This window comes from Triticum urartu, chromosome 1A, assembly GCF_056163025.1.
Source record: "Triticum urartu cultivar PI428250 chromosome 1A, HENAU_Tu73, whole genome shotgun sequence".
Classification (NCBI taxonomy): domain Eukaryota; kingdom Viridiplantae; phylum Streptophyta; class Magnoliopsida; order Poales; family Poaceae; genus Triticum; species Triticum urartu.
In genome coordinates this window covers 189,339,143-189,364,393 of record NC_141873.1, presented here as the reverse complement: position 1 = coordinate 189,364,393, position 25,251 = coordinate 189,339,143, and the positions used below count along the sequence as shown (strand labels likewise).

The 25,251-nt window shown below is 49.1% G+C and overlaps 1 protein-coding gene and 1 long non-coding RNA gene across 2 annotated transcripts; one reads left to right on the top strand and one right to left on the bottom strand.

Annotated features, from left to right (window-relative positions):
- Positions 1-937: 937 nt before the first annotated feature.
- On the top strand, positions 938-12,497 carry LOC147990560 (uncharacterized). The gene is made up of 2 exons (XR_015599884.1): positions 938-2,215; positions 12,175-12,497. It is a non-coding gene; the product is annotated as an uncharacterized LOC147990560 (long non-coding RNA).
- Positions 12,498-22,810: 10,313 nt separating this feature from the next.
- LOC125554967 (putative histone H2A variant 2) lies at positions 22,811-24,583 on the bottom strand. The gene is made up of 3 exons (XM_048718313.2): positions 24,427-24,583; positions 24,197-24,344; positions 22,811-23,365 (listed from the first exon to the last, which is right to left on the bottom strand). The coding sequence occupies exons 2-3, from the start codon at positions 24,317-24,319 to the stop codon at positions 23,069-23,071; spliced, it is 420 nt and encodes a 139-aa protein (XP_048574270.1). The 5' UTR covers positions 24,320-24,344; positions 24,427-24,583; the 3' UTR covers positions 22,811-23,068.
- Positions 24,584-25,251: the final 668 nt, after the last annotated feature.

Sequence of the window (25,251 nt, the reverse complement as noted above, 5' to 3'; positions counted from 1 at the left end):
GGAGTATCAAACGGACTCCAAATGGTATGAAACTTGACAGGCGGTCTACCGGTAGTGTACCAAGGCCGCTTGGCAAATCTCGGTTCATTCTGAGAAAGTTTAACATCCGCTCACGAAAAGAGGCAAAAGAGGGCGCTGGAGGACATAGGAGTGCCGGATTGCAAAACGGACAACGGGGAAAATGCTCGGATGCATGAGACGAACACGTATGCAAATGCGATGCACATGATGACATGATATGAAATGCATGACACGCAAACAAATGACAAGGCAACAACAGCGAATAACTGGAAGACACCTGGCGCAACGGTCTCGGGGCGTTACAAGGTGGCTGGGCGGTGGCGTCGTCGTTGGTGGCGGGGTAGCGCGGCGGCGTGGTCTGGCGGCGCCCGCTCGGCCCAGATCTGGGCCCTTCGAGCCCCATCTGGGCCCGGGCGGGCTGGCTGTGGGCTGCGGCTGCGGCGCGCCCTCCAAGAGGCGGGGGAGAGGCGAAGAGCGGCAGGGTGCTGGCGGCGCCATCGTCGGCTTGCTGTAGCATGGCGGCGGGGCTTAGCGGGCCCGTTTCGGGCCTGGCCGGGCCAGGGTTGGCCTAGCATGCCCTGCTGCCGTGTCCGGACGGCTACCGCGATGGTGCCGGAGGTTCTGGCCTCCCGCACGACGGCGGTGGAGGTGGTTCCCTCCCGTTCGGCTTCGGTGTTGCTTCTCCCTCCGCAGGGCGCTTCTCTCCGGTCCTCTTGGCCTCGTGTTGGTGTCGGCAGTGAGGCGGCGTGGGTGGCGGCGCAACCGCGATGACGCATGGTGGTGGGCGGCGATCTGGCTGGTCGGCTCCGGTCCGTTGGACGGTGGGGATGGAGTGCGGGAGAAATCTTTGCCGGTTCTTTGGCTCCGATGCGGTGACACCTGCGGGTGCCACCATTCCTTCCTGGAGGGTGTCGGTGATATCCATCCCCCCCACCTGCCGAGGGAAACTCTAGGACATGTCCGGGCAGCAGCGTCGTTGGCGTCGCATTCCTTCTTGGAGGTGTTGCTCGGTACGCGGCGGTTCGGGGCCTCGGGTTGTGGTGGTTTGTTTCTGGAGGGCGTAGCGGTGGCGGGTCGTCCGCGCTTTGTCGAGCTGCCGTTGTTGGTATTTGTTTCTTCTTCTTTTTTTGGACTTGATGTGCTGTTCGCCCCAGCGATCGTTGTATTGGTGTTGGTTGCTTTGAAATGCAAAGCGGGGGAACTCTTTTTCGATAAAAGGGGGCCATAGATTTTCTAAAGTTCTACCCACATACTCTGCTTTTGCTGGCCTTTGTGACAAAAGCTTACCGACGGCTTTAAGCTTGCCAATCGTCGGGGAGCAGGCCTGCCTTCTACCAATTTTGACACTCCTCTTTTCAGCTTCTGAAAGCTTCAAATCTCTCATCTTGCCCTCCACTCCGTCCAGGGCAGGGGTCCTCCTGTCCTCCATTGTTGGATGTCCTCACTGAATCCCGAAGGGAATACCCAGTAGCCACCTCCAAGCCCACCTCTGCACGCCAGGAATCAGGATTAACTGGTGCTTACGATCGTCCGAGTCTATAGGCGAGAGGCTTTTTTGGGGATTTGATTTTTGGGATGGATTTGCTTATGTTCTTGGTCTGGGAACTGGTTTTGGACAACCAAATCTCGAGCAGCAGTCATGGATTGGGTTGGAAGATGGTGGGGAACTGGTCATCTCTCAATCGCTCGCAGCAAATGAGAAAACCAAGTGTGGATCTAGAAATTCGATGGGACGGACCTCGGCATGCATTTAGGCTGCGTTTGGCAGCAAAGTTTTTTCAATGTTTTCTGAGAATATTGTGGTTTCTGAAAAAGACCAAGATTTTGAATACTTTGCTGCGTTTGGCATCAGAAAAAAACCGAAGTATTGTAAACCACGGTATGCCAGAAACCAACGTATTTTTGTGGTATCTGGAAAAGAGGTCCCGACCTCTTTTTTTCAAACAGAACGGAGAGAAATCATCGGGGAGATCACGGTGACGTTGCCGTCTACGTTGAGATAAGAATACCAGCTGCGATCCCATCCTATTTTCCCTCTTTCTGTTATGGTATAAACTCCTGGTTATAGCCAATCTCATCCTATTTACGAGTAGCAGGTCTCTCAGGTTCTTCTTCTGGCCGGCGTCCCGTGCGAGTCTCGTCTCTTCTCTGCAGCGCCATGAGCGAATCAAGCTCTCCACACCACGGAAAAAAGGTATGAGCTCGTCTATGCCCTACAATTTTCGTCCTTAAATTATCTGTCTAGTCTGACCGTAACACTGCCGCAGGAGCTAGCATATAGGTTAGAGATCATACGGCCAGATGGGATGACGGCAATGATTAGTTTCATGTGATCTTGCACGTTTCTCCTTGATTCATGTTATAGATGCTAGCTAGCTAGCCGATTCAGTATGAATGGCGCACGTACACGCACAAAGAATCTAGAATCGGCTGGAAGTACAGGCACGTATATAGACATATAATGGCAAGACGCTCCTAAGATTACTTCAATCTAGTTGACTTCTCCTAGGATGGTTTTACTTCAATCTAGTTGGCTAATTAACTAAAGTTGTCATACGCTCTTGATCAATAATGTACCTCCTATTTAAATTAATCCAGCCATTGAAAGCCAACTGATCGATTTGTTTCTTGCGCCTGTGTAGTTTGCATAGTAGTACACAAATCTGACCCTACATGCAAAGATGGTCCATTTTACTCAGCATGTAACTAGACTCCTGTTGAGTTGGTACATCATCTTTTGTTTACTAACACATCTTATTGTCTTGTTGTAATTATCGGTAAATCTTTATTTAACTATAATTTTTTTGAAACAAGGCAAAAGATTTGCCATTTCATTGATTAAGGAAGAAGGTTTAGACAATGCCACATAGTGGCAAGAAAATAAAGAACTACTCTCGCGCCATTACAATACTCAAATGCTTGGCGCCCGCCAAAGCCCAAAGAGACAACTCCTCTTTAATCCTGTTAATAAGGACCACCGAAGGAGAGGCCGTGTTGCGGAAGATTCTAGCATTGCGCTCCGACCAAATCTCCCAGGAGATGAGCATCATCAACGAAGCAAGCGCCTTGGGGGATTCGCTACGAATATGAATGTTCCCGGTCCACCATTGCTTCACCGAGCCCCTCGTCATCCAAGCAGCGGTATTGATGTGATGCATGCCAAGCCACTGGAGGATATCATTCCACACGCGAAGGGTAAAACGACATTGGAACAGAAGGTGGGCCGCTGATTCTTGACTTTGCTTGCAAAGTGGGCAAAGACCGCAGTTGGGCCATCCACGACGAAGAAGGCGATCTGAAGTCCAAATCCTATTTTGAAGAGCAAGCCAAGCGAAAAATTTGCACCTCGGAGGAGCCCACACCTTCCACACCGAATGGACCATGTCCGACGTAGTAAGGCCCTCAAATTGCGCCTTATAAGCCGAGGAGGAAGAGTACAGACCGTCCTTGGTGAACTTCCAAATAATGGAATCCTCCATATCCTCAGCACGTGTGACCTGAGCAACCTTTTCCCAAAGGTGGGCGAACTGTTGGACGTGGTCGAGGGTTAGGCCATTGGAAATGTCAATGTGAGAGATCCAAGTGTTGTTAGATAAAGCTTGCTGGACCGAGCAGTTTTTCTTTTTAGACAGAACAAAGATGTCAGGCGCAATGTCACGCGGGCGCAAACCATTCAGCCAAGAGGAGTTCCAGAATCTGGTAGTACGCCCATTGCCAACCGTGACTGTAGTGGCAGCCGCAAACAAATCTCTGTCATCGTCCGTACAAGGCGTACCCATACCAATCCATGGTTTTGTGGGCTCTTTCCATTCAAACCAGAGCCACCGGAGCCTAAGAGCCTTGAAAAATTTGCCCAAATTGAGCACACCCAGGCCACCATGTTTCTTTGGCTTGCAAACAAGGTCCCAATTAACTTTGCATTTCCCACCGGAGACCTTATCAGCTCCCGCCCAAAGATAGGCGCGACGAATATGGTCAATCTTCTTGAGAACCTCCACCGGGATATCAAGAGGCGTAATATGGTAAATGGCGATGGCAGTGAGGACAGCTTTGACAAGAACAGCCCGGCCAGCAGTAGCAACGTGTTTTCCCTGCCAAGGAGGGAGCTTGCCAGCGACCTTATCCTCAAGGTGTTGAAAATGGATCCTCTTGAGACGCTTGATAGAAAGCGGGAGTCCTAGGTATCTCATTGGGAATGAAGAACGGACAGCCGGGAAAGCATGTAGAATATCATCAAGGTCAACGTTTTCGCATCGAATAGGGGCCACGAGGCTTTTGGCGCAGTTGGTGACTAAACCGGTAACCTCTCCAAAGGAGGCGAGAGAGGAAGCAAGGAATTGGACGTCCTCTTTGATGGGCTTGACAAAGATGGCAGCATCATCGGCATAGAGCGAAGCACGGATGGTTGTGGCTCTACCACATAGAGGATGGAGGTGCCCTTGGGCCGTGGCTTTGTTGAGAAGGTGGTGTAGAGGATCAATCGCCAAAACGAACAACAAGGGGGATAGCGGGTCCCCTTGCCTGAGACCACGGCCATGCTTCAACGGATCACCCAACACACCATTGATCAAAACCCTCGACGATGCCGTGGAAAGGAGGGCGGAAACCCAGTCGCGAAATCTGCTTGGAAAGCCCAGATGCCTTAAAAGATCTAAGAGGAAGTCCCATCTCACAGAGTCGAAAGCTTTCTTGATATCGAGCTTGAAGAGCAAAGTTGGGGTCCTATTGCGATGCAACTTTCTCGCCAAACCTCTCACATACATGAAATTATCATGGATGCTCCTCTTCTTGATGAAAGCGCTTTGGGCATTTGAGACAAGACTTTGCATGTGCGGGGCGAGACATGAAGCCATCATCTTAGCTATAATCTTCGCAATGGCATGGATAAGACTAATGGGGCGAAAATCGGAGATGCACTCCGCCCCATCTTTCTTAGGAATGAGGGCAATGTTCGCCGAGTTGAGCCAATGGAGGTTCGAGGTGTGCAAGCTCGAGAAGTGGTTGACCGCATTCATAATGTCTCCTTTGATGATCTCCCAACATTCCTTGAAGAAGGCACCGGTGAAGTCGTCCGGTCCCGGAGCTTTGTCACTTGGTAGATCGAAGATTGCCTTCTTGACCTCCTCCTCCGAGAAGGCAGCCCCAAGGTCTGAGAGATCACAAGCGGGGGGGGGGGGGGGGGGGGGCGGGATATTACCCCAATTGATGTCAATGGTACGGGGCACACCCCTCTTGGTGACCTCCCTGAAGTGGTTTTGAATGATGGACTTCTTGTGCTCATGGTCGGTGACCCAACCGTTATTGTGCTTAAGACGATGGATGAAATTCTTTCGCCTTCTATGATTGACTCGAAGGTGAAAGAAGCGAGTGTTGGCATCTCCATCTTTGAGGTTGGTGATTCTTGAACATTGCCTTTTTCACGCGCGTTCAAGCACGGATAAACTAAGCACCTTGCGTTTGAGTCTCCTACGAATGTCCCGCTCATCAGCACTTAAAAGTCGGGTTTCTTGGGCCACATCCAAGCGAAGGATGATCTCGAGGGCCATGTGAATTTGCACCTTTGAATGCGCAAAAATCGTCTTGCTCCACTTTCTAAGAACATGACTTGTCTTTTTCATCTTCTGGAAGAGGATGTGATAGGGATCAATATGGTTCACCTCCTGGTTCCAAGCACCTTGGACAACCTCCTTGAATCTGGGCATTTTGATCCAAAAGTTTTCAAAGCGGAACGACTTGGTCCTCGGAGGCCCTTTATCATTAGCAAGGAGGAGAGGACAATGATCAGAGAGCGATGAGGAAAGAGCGTGCAGGAGGTGAGTGTTGAACTGAAGGTCCCAGTCTTCATTGCAAAAGAAGGAATCAAGCTTGCTCAAAGTTGGGTCACTTTGCTCGTTACTCCAAGTAAATTTCCGGTTTTGGAGGTGTATCTCTTTTAACTCACACGCATTGAGGGCGTTGCGAAAACGAACGATGCGGCTCCGATCAACATTCGCACGGTTCTTGTCTCTAGCTCGGTATATTTGGTTGAAATCACCATTGACCAACCACTTATCACCATGGGGGGGCTTCTCACTAACTAATTCTTGAAAGAAGCCATCTTTAAGATTGCTTCGTGTCGGGCCATAAACGGTTGTTAGCTTGAAGGATGTGCTCGAAGAGGTGATGGTGACAGTGGCCGAAAGGAAAAAGGCTTTGATGCTAACATCATTGACAGAGACAAAATTCTCATCCCAGAGAAGCAGGATGCCCCCACGGGTGCCCAGGGCTGGGCGTTGAGCAAAGCTCTTCAGTCTATATCCCCCTAGAAATGCAGCAATGAAAGGGTCAACCAGCTCGAGCTTGGTCTCTTGTAAACAGACAAGGTGGCACGGAGTAGCTGCGATGGTCTCGTGAATGGCAGAACGACGATCAGGACAATTCAAGCCTCGGACATTCCAACTCAGAATATTCAGGTTTTGTTCTAACATAAATGGCACCAGAATACTTCAGTAGAGCTACACTTGGCTGGACCAGCACAAGAAGCAGAGTACAACAACACCAGGAGAAGCAACACGTTTAGCAACATCAAACAACAGCCACAACAAACATCGCCATGCGCCTCGCAAGGGCAGAACCAGAACCATCGAGAGGTTGTATCTAACATAAGGAACAGAGTACATCGACTGGAACAAACACAATCCATATCACGCCGCCTCGTCGGCGACCTCCTGACCCGTCGTTTGCAGCTCCGGCCCGGCTTCTCCACCATGCTCCACAAGGGCATCTTCAACTGTCTTCGCCAGGTCACAATCAAGGTTGAACAAGGCTCGAAGGGCAGAAACAGTGATGTCGGGGAGCGTTCCCTGGAACATGGCAACGAACTTTCCAATGGCATCTTCGGTGAGCTGCTGGCCTTCATCAATGATGCCCATGCGCTGACAGGGCAGCCTCTCTGCCATCTTTGCGATCGGCATTGCCCTCTTATTGGCACGTAGCCGTGGGCTGCACCTGGTCAGGTTGAAGCCTGAGACGCCCGCGAGCGTCTTCCTCCTGGTCGCTGGCGGACGAGGTGGAGAGGAGCTTGGATCAACTAGGAGTGGCGGCTGACGGGCGAAGAATAACGGAGAGCGTGGCGGCGACCCTGCTGGACTTCTAGGCGGCGTGGACATAGGGATGTGGATAGGGGTGACCGGAGGGGAAGGAGTCTCTTCTGGAGTGGAAATCGCCATGAGCTCGTCAGCAGAGCCAGTCGAATCGGCATGTTGGTGCAGCAGCGTGACGGAGCCAGGAGCCGACTGGTGGAGCGGCGTGAGGGGGCTTGGAGTCGGGGTGGTTGCACGCCGTAGCAGACGAGGCGCGGGACAGCCCGGTGGCGCGTCCTCCGGCGACACTTGCAAGCCCGGACACGATGCCGCGCGACGCAGCCAAGCAGGAGCAGTCGGTGAAGGACGCTGCTCGATGATGTCTCTGTGAGTGGTGCGGGGGGAAGATGGCGACGATCTTCCGCAGTTCACAGGGGCCTTCGGGGACGGCCGCAGCACAATGATGTCATGTTGTGTAGTGCGAGGCGAAGGAGGCGGGGATCTTCCGCGGTTCTCTTCGTTGCGCGGGATGATAGACCTAGCTCTTGAGCGTGCACGCCTCAGCGTCATGTCAGATGGGCGGTCTCGGGGCCTCCTGCCTGAAGCCGGGATGACGGTGCCATCACGGAGGCGTTGCACACATCCATTGTTGATTCTCCGGGCATCGAGGATTGGGAGCTCCAGACCACAGAGCATGTCATCTTCTTGACGGCCACAGATGTCGCTGTCTTTTCAGATCCACTCATCGCACGAGTCTTGGCCTTGCTTAGCACGTCCAGGGTGAGCTCTTGAGCGTTGGCGGACGCGAAGCAACGAGTGCGAGCGCGGGCGGAGGGGAGTCCTTTCGGCAACATCGTCCGGGGAGGACGGCAACAGAGGCGAGGGATGGCCCTGCGGTGCTGGTGGCAGGAGACGGTCTTGTTGTGGAGGCGGCGTCTTGCTGGTGCACTGACGAGCACGGTGCCCGCTCTGTCGACATATCAGGCATTTGTAGGGATCACGGCAGTCAACTTTGCAGTGTCCCCGCTCCAGGCAGCGATGACAGGTCCTACAATGGAGCTTGACGAATCTTCTGCTGGTTGGAGGGGAATATGAAGGCGAGAATCGTCGGGGTGAACGACGGTGGTCGGGAGACAGAGCTCTCCACCAGTACGGAGCTCGAACAAGCTTCCAACCCTCCTCCGAGCTGGCTTCCCCACTGGACGGCTCGATCGAAGAAGCACGCGGCGATGCAGGTCTGGAAGGAACGGGCGTCCACGCCGCATGCCGGCCGGCACTGAACCGCGCAGATGACGATGCCTTGAGGCATGACCGGGGAGCGCCACGGACGAGCCCAAGAGGAGCTGGATGCAGCAGAACTTCAGCGGCAGCAAAGCAGACCTTCCGGGTTGGATCTGAAGCAACGAGAGCAGCAACTGCAGGTGGATCTTCGGGGATAGAATCCCGGCCAAAAGAAGAGCCTGAAGAGGGAGGGCGCCTTGGCGGCGAGGCTGGATCTGGTGTGGATCCCGCGAGCTGTGGGAACAGAGAGAGCACGAGGCCGTCCCGAGCAAACCTTGGCGTGGGGAACCCGGGAGGAAACCGCGGCGTTGCAGGGGAGAGGTGCGGCTGGTGAAGGGGTGGCGCCGCGGCGGCGGAGACGGTGGCTGCGGGCGCCGGAGCGGCGCGGCGCAGGAGCGTGGGCGGGGGGAGCGACATCCTTTTTCCGCGAAAGATTATATGATAGAGGCAAAATGATTAATTTAACTATAATGAACGCTTGCAGGGCCAAAACAGGACAGAGCTACATGGAATAATGGTCGCACTGGCTTTTTTGTGTCAATGATGAATGTGACGCCCGGATAATCATGCTACAGTAATCCCACGCTAATCATGCCACGTCACCTCGGTTACTGTTCCTAACCTCGCGATGATTCGAAACCGTTTCAATATTTAAATTCAAAGTAGGTCAAACAACAAAAGTTTTCAAAAGTTGAAACAAAAATGTTCGGGCGGTGCTGAATATTACAAGGGTAATTATGGTGTAGTAAACACATTTTTATAAAATGTCTAAATAATTTAACATGATTTAAAAACAGAAAAGTAAATAGATAAAAGAAAAGAAAATACAAAAACCAAAACAAAAAAAGAGAGAACCCCCCCACCCACTGGACCAGGCAGCCCACCTCCCCAGGCCGGCCCACATGGCCCAACCGGCCGCGCCCCCACTCCCTTACCCTCTCCCCCCCATTTCCCCTAACCCTAACCGAACAGCCACTCCCCCCCCACTCGCTTTCCCCTTCCCCCCACGATCCAGACCGGATCGTGGCCCGATCGCGCACGCCGCCCCGCCGCTGGACCTCGACCTCGCCGCCTGGGACGCCGCTCGACGCGGGAGCCCCTTCGCCGCCTCGACCACGCCTCGTCCTCGTCGGCTCCTCTCGGCCTCCTTCCTCTCCGCCCGCGGCGCCATCGTCTGCTACCTCCTCTTCGACCACGAGCACGAGCTCGGGACCCCGTCGTCGCCGGACTAACGCCGCCCGTCGCCGGATCTCCCTCGTCGGACTTCCCCCGACCTCCGTCGAGCCCACTGCCACGGTCCCTACTCCCCACCGTGAGCTCCCTTCCTTCCCTTCTCTGTCGCCGGCGCCGTTTCTCCCCGTCCCGCAGCGCCCGCGTGCCGGAGCTCACGCTCCGGGCCGCCCTCGCCACACCGCACCACGCCCACACGTCCCGGTCCTCCTCCTCCCCGTCCCGCAGCTCCGTCCGGCGCTCGCACCGTTGCCCTGTCTGCCGCGGCCGCCTTTGCTCGCCCGTGCCCTCCCGTGCGGTCGCCCGCTCCTACCGCTGCACCTACCGCTGCAACTGCCGCCACCGCCGCTGCTTAGCGCCGCCCTGCCTCCACTGCTGCCCGTCGCCGCCTCCCTGCCGCTAGCCCCGCACCGCTCGTTGTTCGGGCGAAAACCGCACGCTCGTGACCCAGCGCCCAGCGCCCGTAACCCGCTATGGCCCCTCTGGCCTATGACATGTGGGGCCCTGCCCCCAGAACGTTTATAAAGAAAAGGAATTAAAAATAATATATAAAATAAAAATATAATTAATTGAAGAAATAATTAACTTAATTAATTTTGATTAATTAAACTAATCAAATAATTAAACATTAGTTATCTAATTAACCTGGTTAGTTAATTAGCTAATTAATTAGTATGACAGTGGGGTCCACCCCCTAATTAATACTAATTAGATTAATTAAATTTGGATAATTAACATGTGTCTCTGACCAGTGGGACCCATTCATCAGGTTGACTAGTCAACCCCTCTTGACTGCTGACGTCAGCATGACATCATGCTGATGTCATAAATCCATTTTTGAATTAAATTAAATAATTAATTAAATATCAGAAAATGATTTAAATCTTTAGAAAATCATATCTTTTAATCCGTAACTCGGATGAAAATACTTTCTACATGAAAGTTGCTCAGAACGACGAGACAAACCCGGATACGCAGCCCGTTCGTCCGCCACGCATCCCTAACCTATCGAACTCGCAACTTTCCCCCTCCGGTTCACCGGTTCGAAAACGCGAAACACCGGGGATAATTTCCCGGATGTTTCCCCCCTTCACCGGTATCACCTCATACCGCGTTAGGGCACCTCTAGCACCGATACTTGTCATGTCATGCATCGCTATGCATCTGCTTGCTTAAATAATTATTGTTTCTTCCCCCTCTTCTCTCGCTAGACACCGAGACCGACGTCGCTGCTACCCAGTACGACTACGGAGTTGACGACCCCTCTCTCTTGCCAGAGCAACCAGGCAAGCCCCCCCCCCTTTGATCACCAGATATCGCCTACTCTTCTCTATACTGCTTGCATTAGAGTAGTGTAGCATGTTACTGCTTTCCGTTAATCCTATTCTGATGCATAGCCTGTCCTTGCTACTACTGTTGTTACCCTTACCTGCTATCCTACTGCTTAGTATAGGATGCTGGTGTTCCATCAGTGGCCCTACACTCTTGTCCGTCTGCCATGCTATACTACTGGGCCGTGATCACTTCGGGAGGTGATCACGGGCATGCTATATACATTGCACTGTTACATTACCTGTGATACTGTTCGGAGATGGGGGCTGAAGGGGCAGGTGGCTCCATCCCGGTAGAGGTGGGCCTGGGTTCCCGACGGCCCCCGACTGTTACTTTGTGGCGGAGCGACAGAGCAGGTTGAGACCACCTAGGAGAGAGGTGGGCCTGGCCCTGGTCGGCGTTCGCAGATACTTAACACGCTTAACGAGATCTGGGTATTTGATCTGAGTCTGGCCACTGGCTTATACGCACTAACCATCTACGCGGGGACAGTTATGGGCACTCGACGTCGTGGTATCAGCCGAAGCCTTCGTGACGTCAGCGACTGAGTGGCGTGCGCCGGATTGGACTGGAACGCCTACTAGGCTAGGTCTGCTTCCGGCCGCGTTCGCAGCATGCAGGTGTGCAAAGGGCGATGGGCCCAGACCCCTGCGCCATAGGATTTAGACCGGCGTGCTGACCTCTCTGTTGTGCCTAGGTAGGGCTGCGATGTGTTGATCTTCCGAGGCCGGGCATGACCCAGGAAAGTGTGTCCGGCCAAATGGGATCGAGCGTGTTGGGTTATGTGGTGCACCCCTGCAGGGAAGTTAATCTATTCGAATAGCCGTGATCTTCGGTAACAGGACGACTTGGAGTTGTACCTTGACCTTATGACAACTAGAACCGGATACTTAATAAACACACCCTTCCAAGTGCCAGACACAACCGGTGATCGCTCTCTCACAGGGCGACGAGGGGAGGATCATCGGTTAGGATTATGCTATGCGATGATACTTGGAGGACTTCAGTCTACTCTCTTCTACATGCTGCAAGACGGAGGCTGCCAGAAGCGTAGTCTTCGAAAGGACTAGCTATCCCCCTCTTATTCCGGCTTTCTGCAGTCCAGTCCACATATAATAGCCTTATTCCAGTTGATACCAATGCATACATATGTAGTGTAGCTCCTTGCTTGCGAGTACTTTGGATGAGTACTCACGGTTGCTTTCTCCTTCTTTTCCCTCTATCCCTTCTACCTGGTTGTCGCAACCAGATGTTGGAGCCCAGGAGCCAGACGCCACCGTCGACGACGACCCCTACTACACCGGAGGTGCCTACTACTACGTGCTGCCCGCTGACGACGACCAGGAGTAGTTTAGGAGGATCCCAGGCAGGAGGCCTGCGCCTCTTTCGATCTGTATCCCAGTTTGTGTTAGCCTTCTTAAGGCAAACTTGTTTAACTTATGTCTGTACTCACATATTGTTGCTTCCGCTGACTCGTCTATGATCGAGCACTTATATTCGAGCCCTCGAGGCCCCTGGCTTGTATTATGATGCTTGTATGACTTATTTTATTTGTAGAGTTGTGTTGTGATATCTTCCCGTGAGTCCCTGATCTTGATCGTACACGTTTGCGTGTATGATTAGTGTATAATTAAATCGGGGCGTCACAAGTTGGTATCAGAGCCGAGTGCCTGTAGGAATCCCCTTTTCCAACTCCTTGGCCGAAGTCGAGTCTAGTGATTGCAAAACTTTTACTAACATGGTTGTGTGGCTTATGAGCCCACGTTGCCATTGCGTGGTATTAGGATCTTTTACTCCTCGTCTATACTCTGGGAATCTGATCTCTCTTCTATTCGGGTTAAATGATTTTGCTAAAATCTAACTCTAGGTTCTCGTTACCACTTCCTGCCGGAGAACCCTTTCATTACGGATGATCAACTGCTTCAACAGAAGATTCTCACAATACTCTCCGATATTTTCTCGAGACCTTGTGCCTGTTGCTTTTGCAATCCCCTACCACCGAAAAATCCCTATGGATAAATACTTACACCTGTCGTTCTTGCTTTTATTCCTAGTTGGTCTTGTTATTACAAGATACCCCGAAATACTCGTCGTTGTTTCAACAATCCTTTGAGCTTACTGCCTTGTTGTTCTTTGTCACCTGAATACCCCTATGGATAATTCTCGCACTTATCGAGTATCCGCTCACCCCCAGTTGTTCATGTGTTTCACAATGGTCTTCGAAATACTATTCGATCTTCCGAAAATCCTCAGCAGCTTATTGCTCTTGAAATTCTTTGCTTGCTTGCGTTATGGTTAATCCCATAAGTATAGTAATCTTATTGGCATTCTTTTCCACCGTCTTTTTGATCCTATTGATTCAACATGAGCGCGAATGCACGCAATCATCAGTCGGATCCTAGAATTCATCCTTCCGGCTCAGACGCCAGTTTAAACCTGAGCTGGATCTCGACCAATCAATTGACCATCGATCGTACCCCTAAGTCTATTCAACTTATCCATCCCTGATCAGAGCATTGCTTCTGATCCCCTGTCTTGGAATTGATAATTCCTTTGCATTTGAGCCTTGAATTAGTTAGTTGTTTCTAAAGTCTGATCTCCTTGCATTATTTCTCCCTCTGGTTGAGTACCGATGCTCACACCAGATCCCTTGAGGACCACCAGATCCTTTGTTGGATTTTATCCGACAGTGTCCTTCATATTCAATAACTTTGGGAGTCTTTTCTCGGACACATGATGCCTTTGGTAAATTGTATCCTCTCGTTTTGTCACCCATGCTCTACTATCGAGCTTGTGTTATTTACTAATGAAGCTTGTGGTATAAGTTCCCAAGATGCCCCTAAGGGTTGAACCTATGCCTTTTCTAATCTGTGTGAACCCGGAACTACTACGGGTCATACTCTATTGCTATGTCAGATAAAACTTCAACACTACAACTTCATCGAAGGCGAGAAGTGAATGGAAGGTTATACATTGAAGAAGTGGGAGTCGACCTTGAACTTGTGTTCATGCCCATGGACATGATGTAGATCCTATCATGGAAGCTTCTTGTAATAATAACTATTTCCTTGATATAATATCCTTTGGTATCGGTGAAGTGATCCTTTGCGATCGTGGTTCCGACCCTATGTTCTTCTTTGATCCCATTTCTCGGGCAAGCTTAAGAACTTGTCTTATGTGGACCGATACACTTGTCCAACCTTTACTTTGATCTTTCGTCGAGTATAACACCATGATATCTCGAGATTATCACGGAACTACATAACCTCTTATGAGTTCTCCATCAAGTACTACATTCTCACAGATTCCAATTCTTTTTCACGGGCTCTGAGTCATTAGTCACTCGAGAACACTGATAAGTGAATCGATTCCGCACGCCAATTCAATAACTCTGAGTAATTTTCATTGCCTATGAGTTTAATAATCTTTCAACTCATTCCTAGCCTGATCGGCTACATCATTATTGTGCCTATTTTAACTGTACTACCTGGTCCTTCCCGGAGCACAAATTTTGACGATGAGCTAGACTTACGTCGATCTTCCTTGTCATATCATTTCGCCTTGAACATCAAGCTTGATTTCGAGTTCGTGTCGTACCCTTGGTTCCAGTAACTTTCGCTTCATCAGTCCTTTGACTTGATGTAATCGCTGTTCGATTACATCTTCATGAAACCTCTCGACAAATGTGTCGTGATCATCATCTACATTCTGAGCTCTTACAGGATATCAATCGAATTCGTGATGAGAAATACCATCCTTGCCCCTCGATGATTGTGTTATCATCGACGACATTCTTGCCTTCCCCCAACACAAACTTGTTCATGTTTTGTGTTATACCTTGAGTTCCTTGCTATCCAGCCTTTGTTCTTCTTTACCTTGGAGTATTACCATCTTTTATGTCAGGAATGTCATGAGACTTTCACCACCTCTTTAAGAATTCTTGATACAAGTGATACATCTCGCCATCTACATTCATCTCTTGGTCCCCGTGTTGTTTCTAACCGGAAAACCGACAATTGAACTATGATGTGCGAATTCAAAACTTCTAGCAACCCTATTGCTTTGAAGTTAATGGTCGACATTTCATTCTTAGACCATTGGTTATCAAATCACCATTCTAACATTGATCCTGCTGCCTAAGCCCATATTTCGGGTGCACCTTTCAACCAGTGATTAATTGTGTGTGTTTCCCTTGAGCATACATCATTATATCATTTGATATGATAAATGTTATCTCCTTGTTCACATAATTGTGGAGATCCATCTTTTGGAAATCTCGATGAATTGTCACTGAGCCAGCAGCTACCTCCTCATCCTCTCCTTAATTTAATGAAGAACTCTTGTGTCGGAACTCGCTTCCATAGTTCAATTCCCAAGAATCTTACAATGTCATCTCGACAATTTGTGTTGCACCTTTCTTCTCAGGCATCCTGAGTCCGAGTTATCCCGACCCCAATCAGATCTGAATCTCGGTCAGATATGATGGTTGGAACATATTTCCAAGAGTTATAACATTGGTCGTTATATGACCCGGTAAGGTGAAGTCATGCCTAGCACACCTGGCCGGAGGACCTATTGTTATAGTTTACTTTTAGCAAGGTTATCTAGTCTTCCATGAGGAAATGGTAAGACTTATTCTATAAGTTGTTCCTGATGAATCCTTTATGTATCCATAGTCCGACCTTTGCTTGAAGACCATGTCAATGCTATCTCGAAGCATGTCTGTGGTACTCCAATTTTCAGCAAGAACATTTGAAGCTCAATGCTAAATGTTTATTTCTTAATTATCCTAACACCGTTGTATGGGTAATGTCATGGAATTTCTCTTCCCTTTCCTGAAGGATTTTCTACTTTATATCATGCCAGGAATATCATGCCTTGCTTGTCCTTGGGAAGGGTATACCCCTGGTATATGTGTCAAACACATTTTCCTTCCCATTGTTCTGTTTGATCTGATGATCACATTTTCCTTTTCGTTGAATTGTTTAAACCTTTCTTGTGATCTATATGATCTAAGCAGTAATATTCTCCTGCTTATGTAAACACCTCGTTGTACAATTCTGTCAGCAAGACCCTGTTACTTTTGTTGATGACATTCCGGTAACCACCGATGGACGAGAACTTTGCTTATTGGTCCGCCTCGTTCAACGAGCAGGAAAATGGTTCTCTTCGTCCCTCGCCCTTGGTATCGATGTTGTTGCCGACATAACTGACAGGCTACCCTCTGACATGCCTTGCTATCATGACCATGCAAGATGTCAACGCCCTTCCCTATTTTAACCCACATGGTGGGCCCATAACCCACAGATCCATAGGATCGAAACCTGACTCTCCTGTACACCCTGTTGTCAAAGTTATTCCTCGTGCTTGACTTTCTATGTAATTCACGGGCCACCTGTCTGTTGATCTATTCTGGTATAAGACGCAATACTTATTCCCGATTGCTTTGAACCGCTTTCACGCCCTGTAACAGGCATCGAACGATTGTCTATCCGCTTGAAACTTCTTATTGTACCGTCTTACTTTGCTCTCGATGTGTTTCCTTTGTTCAATTCGAGAGATAGTCATGTGTTCATTCATGGGATAACCCCAGATGATTACCCCTTATAGCATCCTATCGTTATCAACCTGCCCCTTACCTATTCGTAAGTACGATGGAGTTCCCGAAGAAAGGATGCCGACTTCCTCATGATTACCCGCAGCAGAGAAATGAAGCATCAATGTAATGGATCGACCTCTTCGAGAAGAGCAACTATGACCGAGAAGAATCGTTAGAATTTCGTAACTAGATCCCTTCTCCCTTGTAACCGCTCCTAATCTCGGGACGAGATTTCTTGTAGTGGAGGAGATTTGTGACGCCCGGATAATCATGCTACAGTAATCCCACGCTAATCATGCCACGTCACCTCGGTTATTGTTGCTAACCTCGCGATGATTCAAAACCGTTTCAATATTTAAATTCAAAGTAGGTCAAACAACAAAAGTTTTCAAAAGTTGAAACAAAAATGTTCGGGCGGTGCTGAATATTACAAGGGTAATTATGGTGTAGTAAACACATTTTTATAAAATGCCTAAATAATTTAACATGATTTAAAAACAGAAAAGTAAATAGATAAAAGAAAAGAAAATACAAAAACCAAAACAAAAAAAAGAGAGAACCCCCCCACCCACTGGACCAGGCAGCCCACCTCCCCAGGCCGGCCCACCTGGCCCAACCGGCCGCGCCCCCACTCCCTTACCCTCTCCCCCCCACTTCCCCTAACCCTAACCGAACAGCCACTCCCCCCCCACTCGCTTTCCCCTTCCCCCCACGATCCAGATCGGATCGTGGCCCGATCGCGCACGCCGCCCCGCCGCTGGACCTCGACCTCGCCGCCTGGGACGCCGCTCGACGCGGGAGCCCCTTCGCCGCCTCGACCACGCCTCGTCCTCGTCGGCTCCTCTCGGCCTCCTTCCTCTCCGCCCGCGGCGCCATCGTCTGCTACCTCCTCTTCGACCACGAGCACGAGCTCGGGACCCCGTCGTCGCCGGACTAACGCCGCCCGTCGCCGGATCTCCCTCGTCGGACTTCCCCCGACCTCCGCCGAGCCCACTGCCACGGTCCCTACTCCCCACCGTGAGCTCCCTTCCTTCCCTTCTCTGTCGCCGGCGCCGTTTCTCCCCGTCCCGCAGCGCCCGCGTGCCGGAGCTCACGCTCCGGGCCGCCCTCGCCACACCGCACCACGCCCACACGTCCCGGTCCTCCTCCTCCCCGTCCCGCAGCTCCGTCCGGCGCTCGCACCGTTGCCCTGTCTGCCGCGGCCGCCTTTGCTCGCCCGTGCCCTCCCGTGCGGTCGCCCGCTCCTGCCGCTGCACCTGCCGCCACCGCCGCTGCTTAGCGCCGCCCTGCCTCCACTGCTGCCCGTCGCCGCCTCCCTGCCGCTAGCCCCGCACCGCTCGCCGTTCGGGCGAAAACCGCACGCCCGTGACCCAGCGCCCAGCGCCCGTAACCCGCTATGGCCCCTCTGGCCTATGACATGTGGGGCCCTGCCCCCAGAACGTTTATAAAGAAAAGGAATTAAAAATAATATATAAAATAAAAATATAATTAATTGAAGAAATAATTAACTTAATTAATTTTGATTAATTAAACTAATCAAATAATTAAACATTAGTTATCTAATTAACCTGGTTAGTTAATTAGCTAATTAATTAGTATGACAGTGGGGTCCACCCCCTAATTAATACTAATTAGATTAATTAAATTTGGATAATTAACATGTGTCTCTGACCAGTGGGACCCATTCATCAGGTTGACTAGTCAACCCCTCTTGACTGCTGACGTCAGCATGACATCATGCTGATGTCATAAATCCATTTTTGAATTAAATTAAATAATTAATTAAATATCAGAAAATGATTTAAATCTTTAGAAAATCATATCTTTTAATCCGTAACTCGGATGAAAATACTTTCTACATGAAAGTTGCTCAGAACGACGAGACAAACCCGGATACGCAGCCCGTTCGTCCGCCACGCATCCCTAAGCTATCGAACTCGCAACTTTCCCCCTCCGGTTCACCGGTCCGAAAACGCGAAACACCGGGGATAATTTCCCGAATGTTTCCCCCCTTCACCGGTATCACCTCATACCGCGTTAGGGCACCTCTAGCACCGATACTTGTCATGTCATGCATCGCTATGCATCTGCTTGCTTAAATAATTATTGTTTCTTCCCCCTCTTCTCTCGCTAGACACCGAGACCGACGTCGCTGCTACCCAGTACGACTACGGAGTTGACGACCCCTCTCTCTTGCCAGAGCAACCAGGCAAGCCCCCCCCCCTTTGATCACCAGATATCGCCTACTCTTCTCTATACTGCTTGCATTAGAGTAGTGTAGCATGTTACTGCTTTCCGTTAATCCTATTCTGATGCATAGCCTGTCCTTGCTACTACTGTTGTTACCCTTACCTGCTATCCTACTGCTTAGTATAGGATGCTAGTGTTCCATCAGTGGCCCTACACTCTTGTCCGTCTGCCATGCTATACTACTGGGCCGTGATCACTTCGGGAGGTGATCACGGGCATGCTATATACATTGCACTGTTACATTACCTGTGATACTGTTTGGAGATGGGGGCTGAAGGGGCAGGTGGCTCCATCCCGGTAGAGGTGGGCCTGGGTTCCCGACGGCCCCCGACTGTTACTTTGTGGCGGAGCGACAGAGCAGGTTGAGACCACCTAGGAGAGAGGTGGGCCTGGCCCTGGTCGGCGTTCGCAGATACTTAACACGCTTAACGAGATCTGGGTATTTGATCTGAGTCTGGCCACTGGCTTATACGCACTAACCATCTACGCGGGGACAGTTATGGGCACTCGACGTCGTGGTATCAGCCGAAGCCTTCGTGACGTCAGCGACTGAGTGGCGTGCGCCGGATTGGACTGGAACGCCTACTAGGCTAGGTCTGCTTCCGGCCGCGTTCGCAGCATGCAGGTGTGCAAAGGGCGATGGGCCCAGACCCCTGCGCCATAGGATTTAGACCGGCGTGCTGACCTCTCTGTTGTGCCTAGCTAGGGCTGCGACGTGTTGATCTTCCGAGGTCGGGCATGACCCAGGAAAGTGTGTCCGACCAAATGGGATCGAGCGTGTTGGGTTATGTGGTGCACCCCTGCAGGGAAGTTAATCTATTCGAGTAGCCGTGATCTTCGGTAACAGGACGACTTGGAGTTGTACCTTGACCTTATGACAACTAGAACCGGATACTTAATAAAACACACCCTTCCAAGTGCCAGATACAACCGGTGATCGCTCTCTCACAGGGCGACGAGGGGAGGATCATCGGTTAGGATTATGCTATGCGATGATACTTGGAGGACTTCAGTCTACTCTCTTCTACATGCTGCAAGCCAGAGGCTGCCAGAAGCGTAGTCTTCGAAAGGACTAGCTATCCCCCTCTTATTCCGGCTTTCTGCAGTCCAGTCCACATATAATAGCCTTATTCCAGTTGATACCAATGCATACATATGTAGTGTAGCTCCTTGCTTGCGAGTACTTTGGATGAGTACTCACGGTTGCTTTCTCCTTCTTTTCCCTCTATCCCTTCTACCTGGTTGTCGCAACCAGATGTTGGAGCCCAGGAGCCAGACGCCACCGTCGACGACGACTCCTACTACACCGGAGGTGCCTACTACTACGTGCTGCCCGCTGACGATGACCAGGAGTAGTTTAGGAGGATCCCAGGCAGGAGGCCTGCGCCTCTTTCGATCTGTATCCCAGTTTGTGTTAGCCTTCTTAAGGCAAACTTGTTTAACTTATGTCTGTACTCACATATTGTTGCTTCCGCTGACTCGTCTATGATCGAGCACTTGTATTCGAGCCCTCGAGGCCTCTGGCTTGTATTATGATGCTTGTATGACTTATTTTATTTGTAGAGTTGTGTTGTGATATCTTCCCGTGAGTCCCTGATCTTGATCGTATACGTTTGCGTGTATGATTAGTGTACGATTAAATCGGGGGCGTCAAAATGAAAGAGTATGCAAATGTGGGAAGGTATCGTGGCCAAAATGGGTGGACCAAGGAAGGATGGCAAGCTATGAAAAACCGCCTTAATGAGAGGCCTCCTGGAGCTAATTTCACTGTTCAACAGCTGAAAGATAGAGAGCAAAGGCTGAAGAAGAAACTTAATGTTGTCAAGTCTATTATAGAAAAGAGTGGTTTCGGTTGAGATCCTCATAACAAAGTGCCAACGGCTATAGATGAAAATTGAGCAGAGCTATCAAGAGAACAACGCAAGTGGAGATACAAACAATTCCCCTATTATGATGTTTTATGTGAAATTTATGAAGGTATTTTTTCTGACGATGATAAAAAATATAAATTGCTCCTGTCATATTATGTATTACTTACATCATTTCTACACAGGTCAAATGGCAGAAGGAAAGCATTGCAAAAGGACAACCGATGGTAATGAAGAGAGGTACAATAATGTGTCCCATTTTCCTGAACATGGAAGTTATACTGATGATGTTTTGAGGGCTGCCGGTATGAATTCTCCTGAGGCAACACTATCTGCTCCAGGATCATCAATGCCAGAATATGAGTTGGGCAGAGATATATATGGGGATGATGTTGACGGTGGCGTCTAGGGAGTAATCAAATTCATGCTTCAGCAGTAGAAGATTTAACGAGTGTGGATTCACCTCAAAGGAAGAGGCTTCGGAATTCTAAAGGATCTGATGACGGAAGTGAGAAAAGTAAGGGGAAAAAAGAAAAGGACACTATGTTGGCCAACTTGGTTTCCGTGAGGGAGGAAGAAATGCAAACTTATAAAGAAATGAAGACGAAGCAAATTGATAGCTACAAGGAAATCAAGATGGCACAAATGGAAAGGAATGATCCAAAAAATGATCCATATGGCATGCCAAACTGCAAGCCAAGCTTATTATAGATGAGGCCAACCTATGGGTTACTGCAGGGGCTAAACAATTAGGGAAAATTGTATCGCGCGAGTAATTGTCATGCCGTACTTCGGCCTTGTGTAACTCTACAAAACTCTATTCTCCTCTACTTTAATAGATGGGGCAAATCTTTTGCCTCCGTTTCGAAAAAAAAGAATTTGGGACTCGCACCAAATGATCAACACAAGATGATCAACCATCTCAAAGCAGATATGCTAAACCGTCAAACATTCATGGAAGTGGAGGATGATGTTCTATCCGTGATTATCCAAGAAGTCGTTGCCCCGCGGGTCTGAAGGATACCGAAGTAGTATAAATTTTATTTAATCGTTACCATTCCATTTATTCATCATTATGTTCCATGAATTAGAATCATGTATCTTTCTATTCTGAATAACGGAAGCACAATAACTCTGTTGAATTTTATTTATTTATTCCTCCCGCACAATGTTGATATATATTTTAGTCATGACACTTCCAAAGTACCAAAAAAATATAGTAAGAACAAATGAATTTATTTTATTCTTGACACTTTTCAACTAAAAACAAAAAAAATGAAAACAAATGAACTTCAAGCAGTATTTCTTCTTCCGCGTGAGATAGTCTTGGTAGTCGTTCCACATTGCATCGGCTATTTCATCCCTTTTTGTGATACCTAGTGCACGCCGCTCAGTTTTGAGAATGTATATCATTTGTATACTGCTTATCTCCACTTGGAACATCAATTATTTTTATTGGATCAATCTCTGATTCAACTTGGTCCAACCATTGTTCGCCGCCCTCATTATTGGAAATAAAATTGTGAAGAGCACAACATGCTATCGCTATTTCTGCTTCAGAGATAGTCATATTCTACAGATCCTGGTATCTAGCTAGATCGAGTCGAACGTGTGCATGGCTGCATGCAGCCAGCCACCGTTAACAGCCGCTAATTACTCAATCATCCACTCCAAATACTTGGGTCAAAACTTTGATAAGACAACACCAGCCAAACATGTAAAACTGAGGAAAACATTGTTTTAAAAAAACTGTGGTATTCCTTGGCCATCCAGGAGAATACTCTGGTTTTCAATTACCACAGTTTAAAAAATACTTTGCTGCCAAACTAGGCCTTAATGTTTTAAAAGCAAGGAATGCGGTTGCAAGGATGACAAGGGGTGACCAGCTACTGTTCATAGACGCATAGAAAATATCGACAGACAAAACCCAGTCCCGTTGTAGCTGTTCACTACAGCCTCGACCAAGGACCACTCTGCCAGGTACGGTCAACAGGATGTGTGGAGCAGATTATGAATGCACAAGAGATGAGAACAAATAAGTTTCAACATCCATTTTGCTGTCAAAGAATCTGTTCTTCACAAGAGAAACTATACATAAACATAATCTAACAAAACGTCCAGCCAGCAGGCAGTCCAGTTGCAGTGATCTCAAGCGAAACCAACAAAAATAAAAAAGTTAAACCTGAATATCCATGAAGACGAATAGCAAGGGTTGTCTAGTCTTCAGGAAACCAAATATGAGCAGTTCCATATCACGATTACATCTGCCAAGTCTTTACCTAATAACAAGTTACCGAAAGCTAGCCCCATCACAAATTCAGACAACCTATTCAGGTTGTGATAATAGCAACACGTAACAGATAGCACAACATAACAAGGGATCACGAAGATACAACACACAACAACTACCCGTTATTGCATTTCATTCACTCCTTGGAGGTCTTGTTGATGAGTGACTTGTGGATGTGAGGGATGACACCACCACCAGCGATGGTGCCCTTGATGAGGGTGTCCAGCTCCTCATCTCCACGGATCGCAAGCTGCAGGTGGCGAGGGGTGATACGCTTCACCTTGAGATCCTTGCTAGCGTTGCCGGCCAGCTCAAGGACCTCGGCAGTAAGGTACTCAAGGATTGCTGCAGAGTACACAGCAGCAGTGGCACCCACACGGCCATTAGCCGAGACCCTCTGCTTGAGCTGCCTGTGTATACGTCCCACCGGGAACTGCATAGTGCAAACACACAAGCATGTCATGATCGGCGATTGATGAGGTCATAATTTAAACATGCAGAAATATTAACAGTAAAGATATCAATTCTGATAATGGATGTCCCAAGCTGAAACTATGATCAAAAATATAGTATTTGTGCCAGATACAGAGCAAGTGAATGGTCTAAAAACACAGAACAAGAGATTGAGGATGCATGATGCTGAATCCTGCAGCATCAGTACTAAATTGATAACATGGAAGAGTACATCCCTCAAATGATTCAAGTAACCAAGTAGACAGCAATGCTTGCATCACAAAAACACGTGACTATCTCCAACAATGTTATAATTATATAGAAAAAATCGTAAACGGATCCCTCAATAGTACGGTACAAGTGTGGGTAGGATTCAAAAGGTACAGCTACAAGTTAGATCAATAAAATATGGAACTTTTGCCAGTGCATGGTACTGAAGCCTGCAATCAGTATACTGTCATAACATTGCAGGAGTGCAAAACATAGATCTGACATAGTTTACAATAGAACAGCTAAACTACGACTAAGATGGGGGAGACATCCTAAACAAACCAGCTAACCGATAATCATTACTCATACAAATCGATAATCAATACTGACAACAGAACGCAATAAGATTCTACAACAAATCTCGTACAAACAAAAGGTGCAACATGGCACCAGATCCGCGGCAGGAAACACTTAGAGATCTAACAATTCACCCGCGAGAACGGTCCGGAGAATAGAACTATCGATTATCACACACACACACACACACACACACACACACACACACACAGAGGAAAGAGGGGGAATTGGGGAGCGGGCAAACCTGAATCCCGGCGCGGGAGGAGCGGGACACGGGCGCCTTCTTCTTGTCCTTGTCCTTGTCGGCGGCGCCCTTGGCCGCCGTCGTCTTCGCCGCAAGCAGCCCCTTGCCTCCTTTCCCGGCCATCTCCCTTTGCAGCAGAGCCTCCTACCTGCACGACCACCGAAACCATCAGCAAAACCAAGCAAGCAAAAGAGATTTCAAGCTATACCGCCTGGGATCCCCTGCCCCACCTGGCTTCCTCTCGCCTCTCTCTGTGGAGCAGCTACAGGGCTGAGAACTGACTGGGGCTTGGGTGCTTCTCTCCTCTTTGCGCTATTCAGCGGTTTTGCTCCCTGTATTTATTTCGAGTGGTGGGGAGGCGGGGCGGGGGGGCGGGAGGGGGGAGTTGGGAGGGAAACCGTCGAAATTTCTGGCGCGCTGATGTTTTTGGGGGGTTTGAACTACGCGCGCGGTGGGACTGACAAAACAATTGGCGGCAGTGTGAAAAAACTAAAAAAAGGAAGCGGGAAACTGCGGAGCGTTTTGCGCTGGCCCGATGTTACTGGAAGCTGCTGTCTATTTCCGCTCAACACATATGGGCTTCCAAACCACCATGGACCTGACCACGTTTTCTTACGGCAGCTGTTTCTCAAAATTAGGAAGCTCCTATCTATTTCTGGGGCGAATCCTATTTAGCGCAGCAGGCGTCCGTTAACGTGTATTCTGCAAACGGGTGCTTGCAGAGCCCCGAGATGGGCCGGCCCATATAATTTGTTTTCCAAACGCAAAAAATGGGGGCAATCCGGGTTTCGAAACCGCAACCACTTCGCGGTGAGGCTTCGTTCCAATCACCAGGCTAAGCCCCGGTAGTTGACTTATTGTTCTCTTTTCTATCATTCTTTACTTCGGTTCTACTTTTTCCTTCTTTCTTTTTCATTTTGTCTTATCCTTTCTATTTCTTCTTTTGTTTTCTTTAATGCGTTTTAAAATTGGTGAACCTTTTTTCTAAATTGATAAACTGTTTTTAAATTGGATGAACTCTTTTCAACTTCGATGAACTTTATTCAAACTCAATG

Coding starts and splice junctions, on each gene's coding strand:
- LOC125554967 (XM_048718313.2), bottom strand. CDS start 24,319: ATGGCCGGGAAAGGAGGCAAGGGGCTGCTTGCGGCGAAGACGACGGCG. Junction 23,366..24,196: donor CCTCCCGCGCCGGGATTCAG/GTTTGCCCGCTC, acceptor TGCACTATGCAG/TTCCCGGTGGGACGTATACA.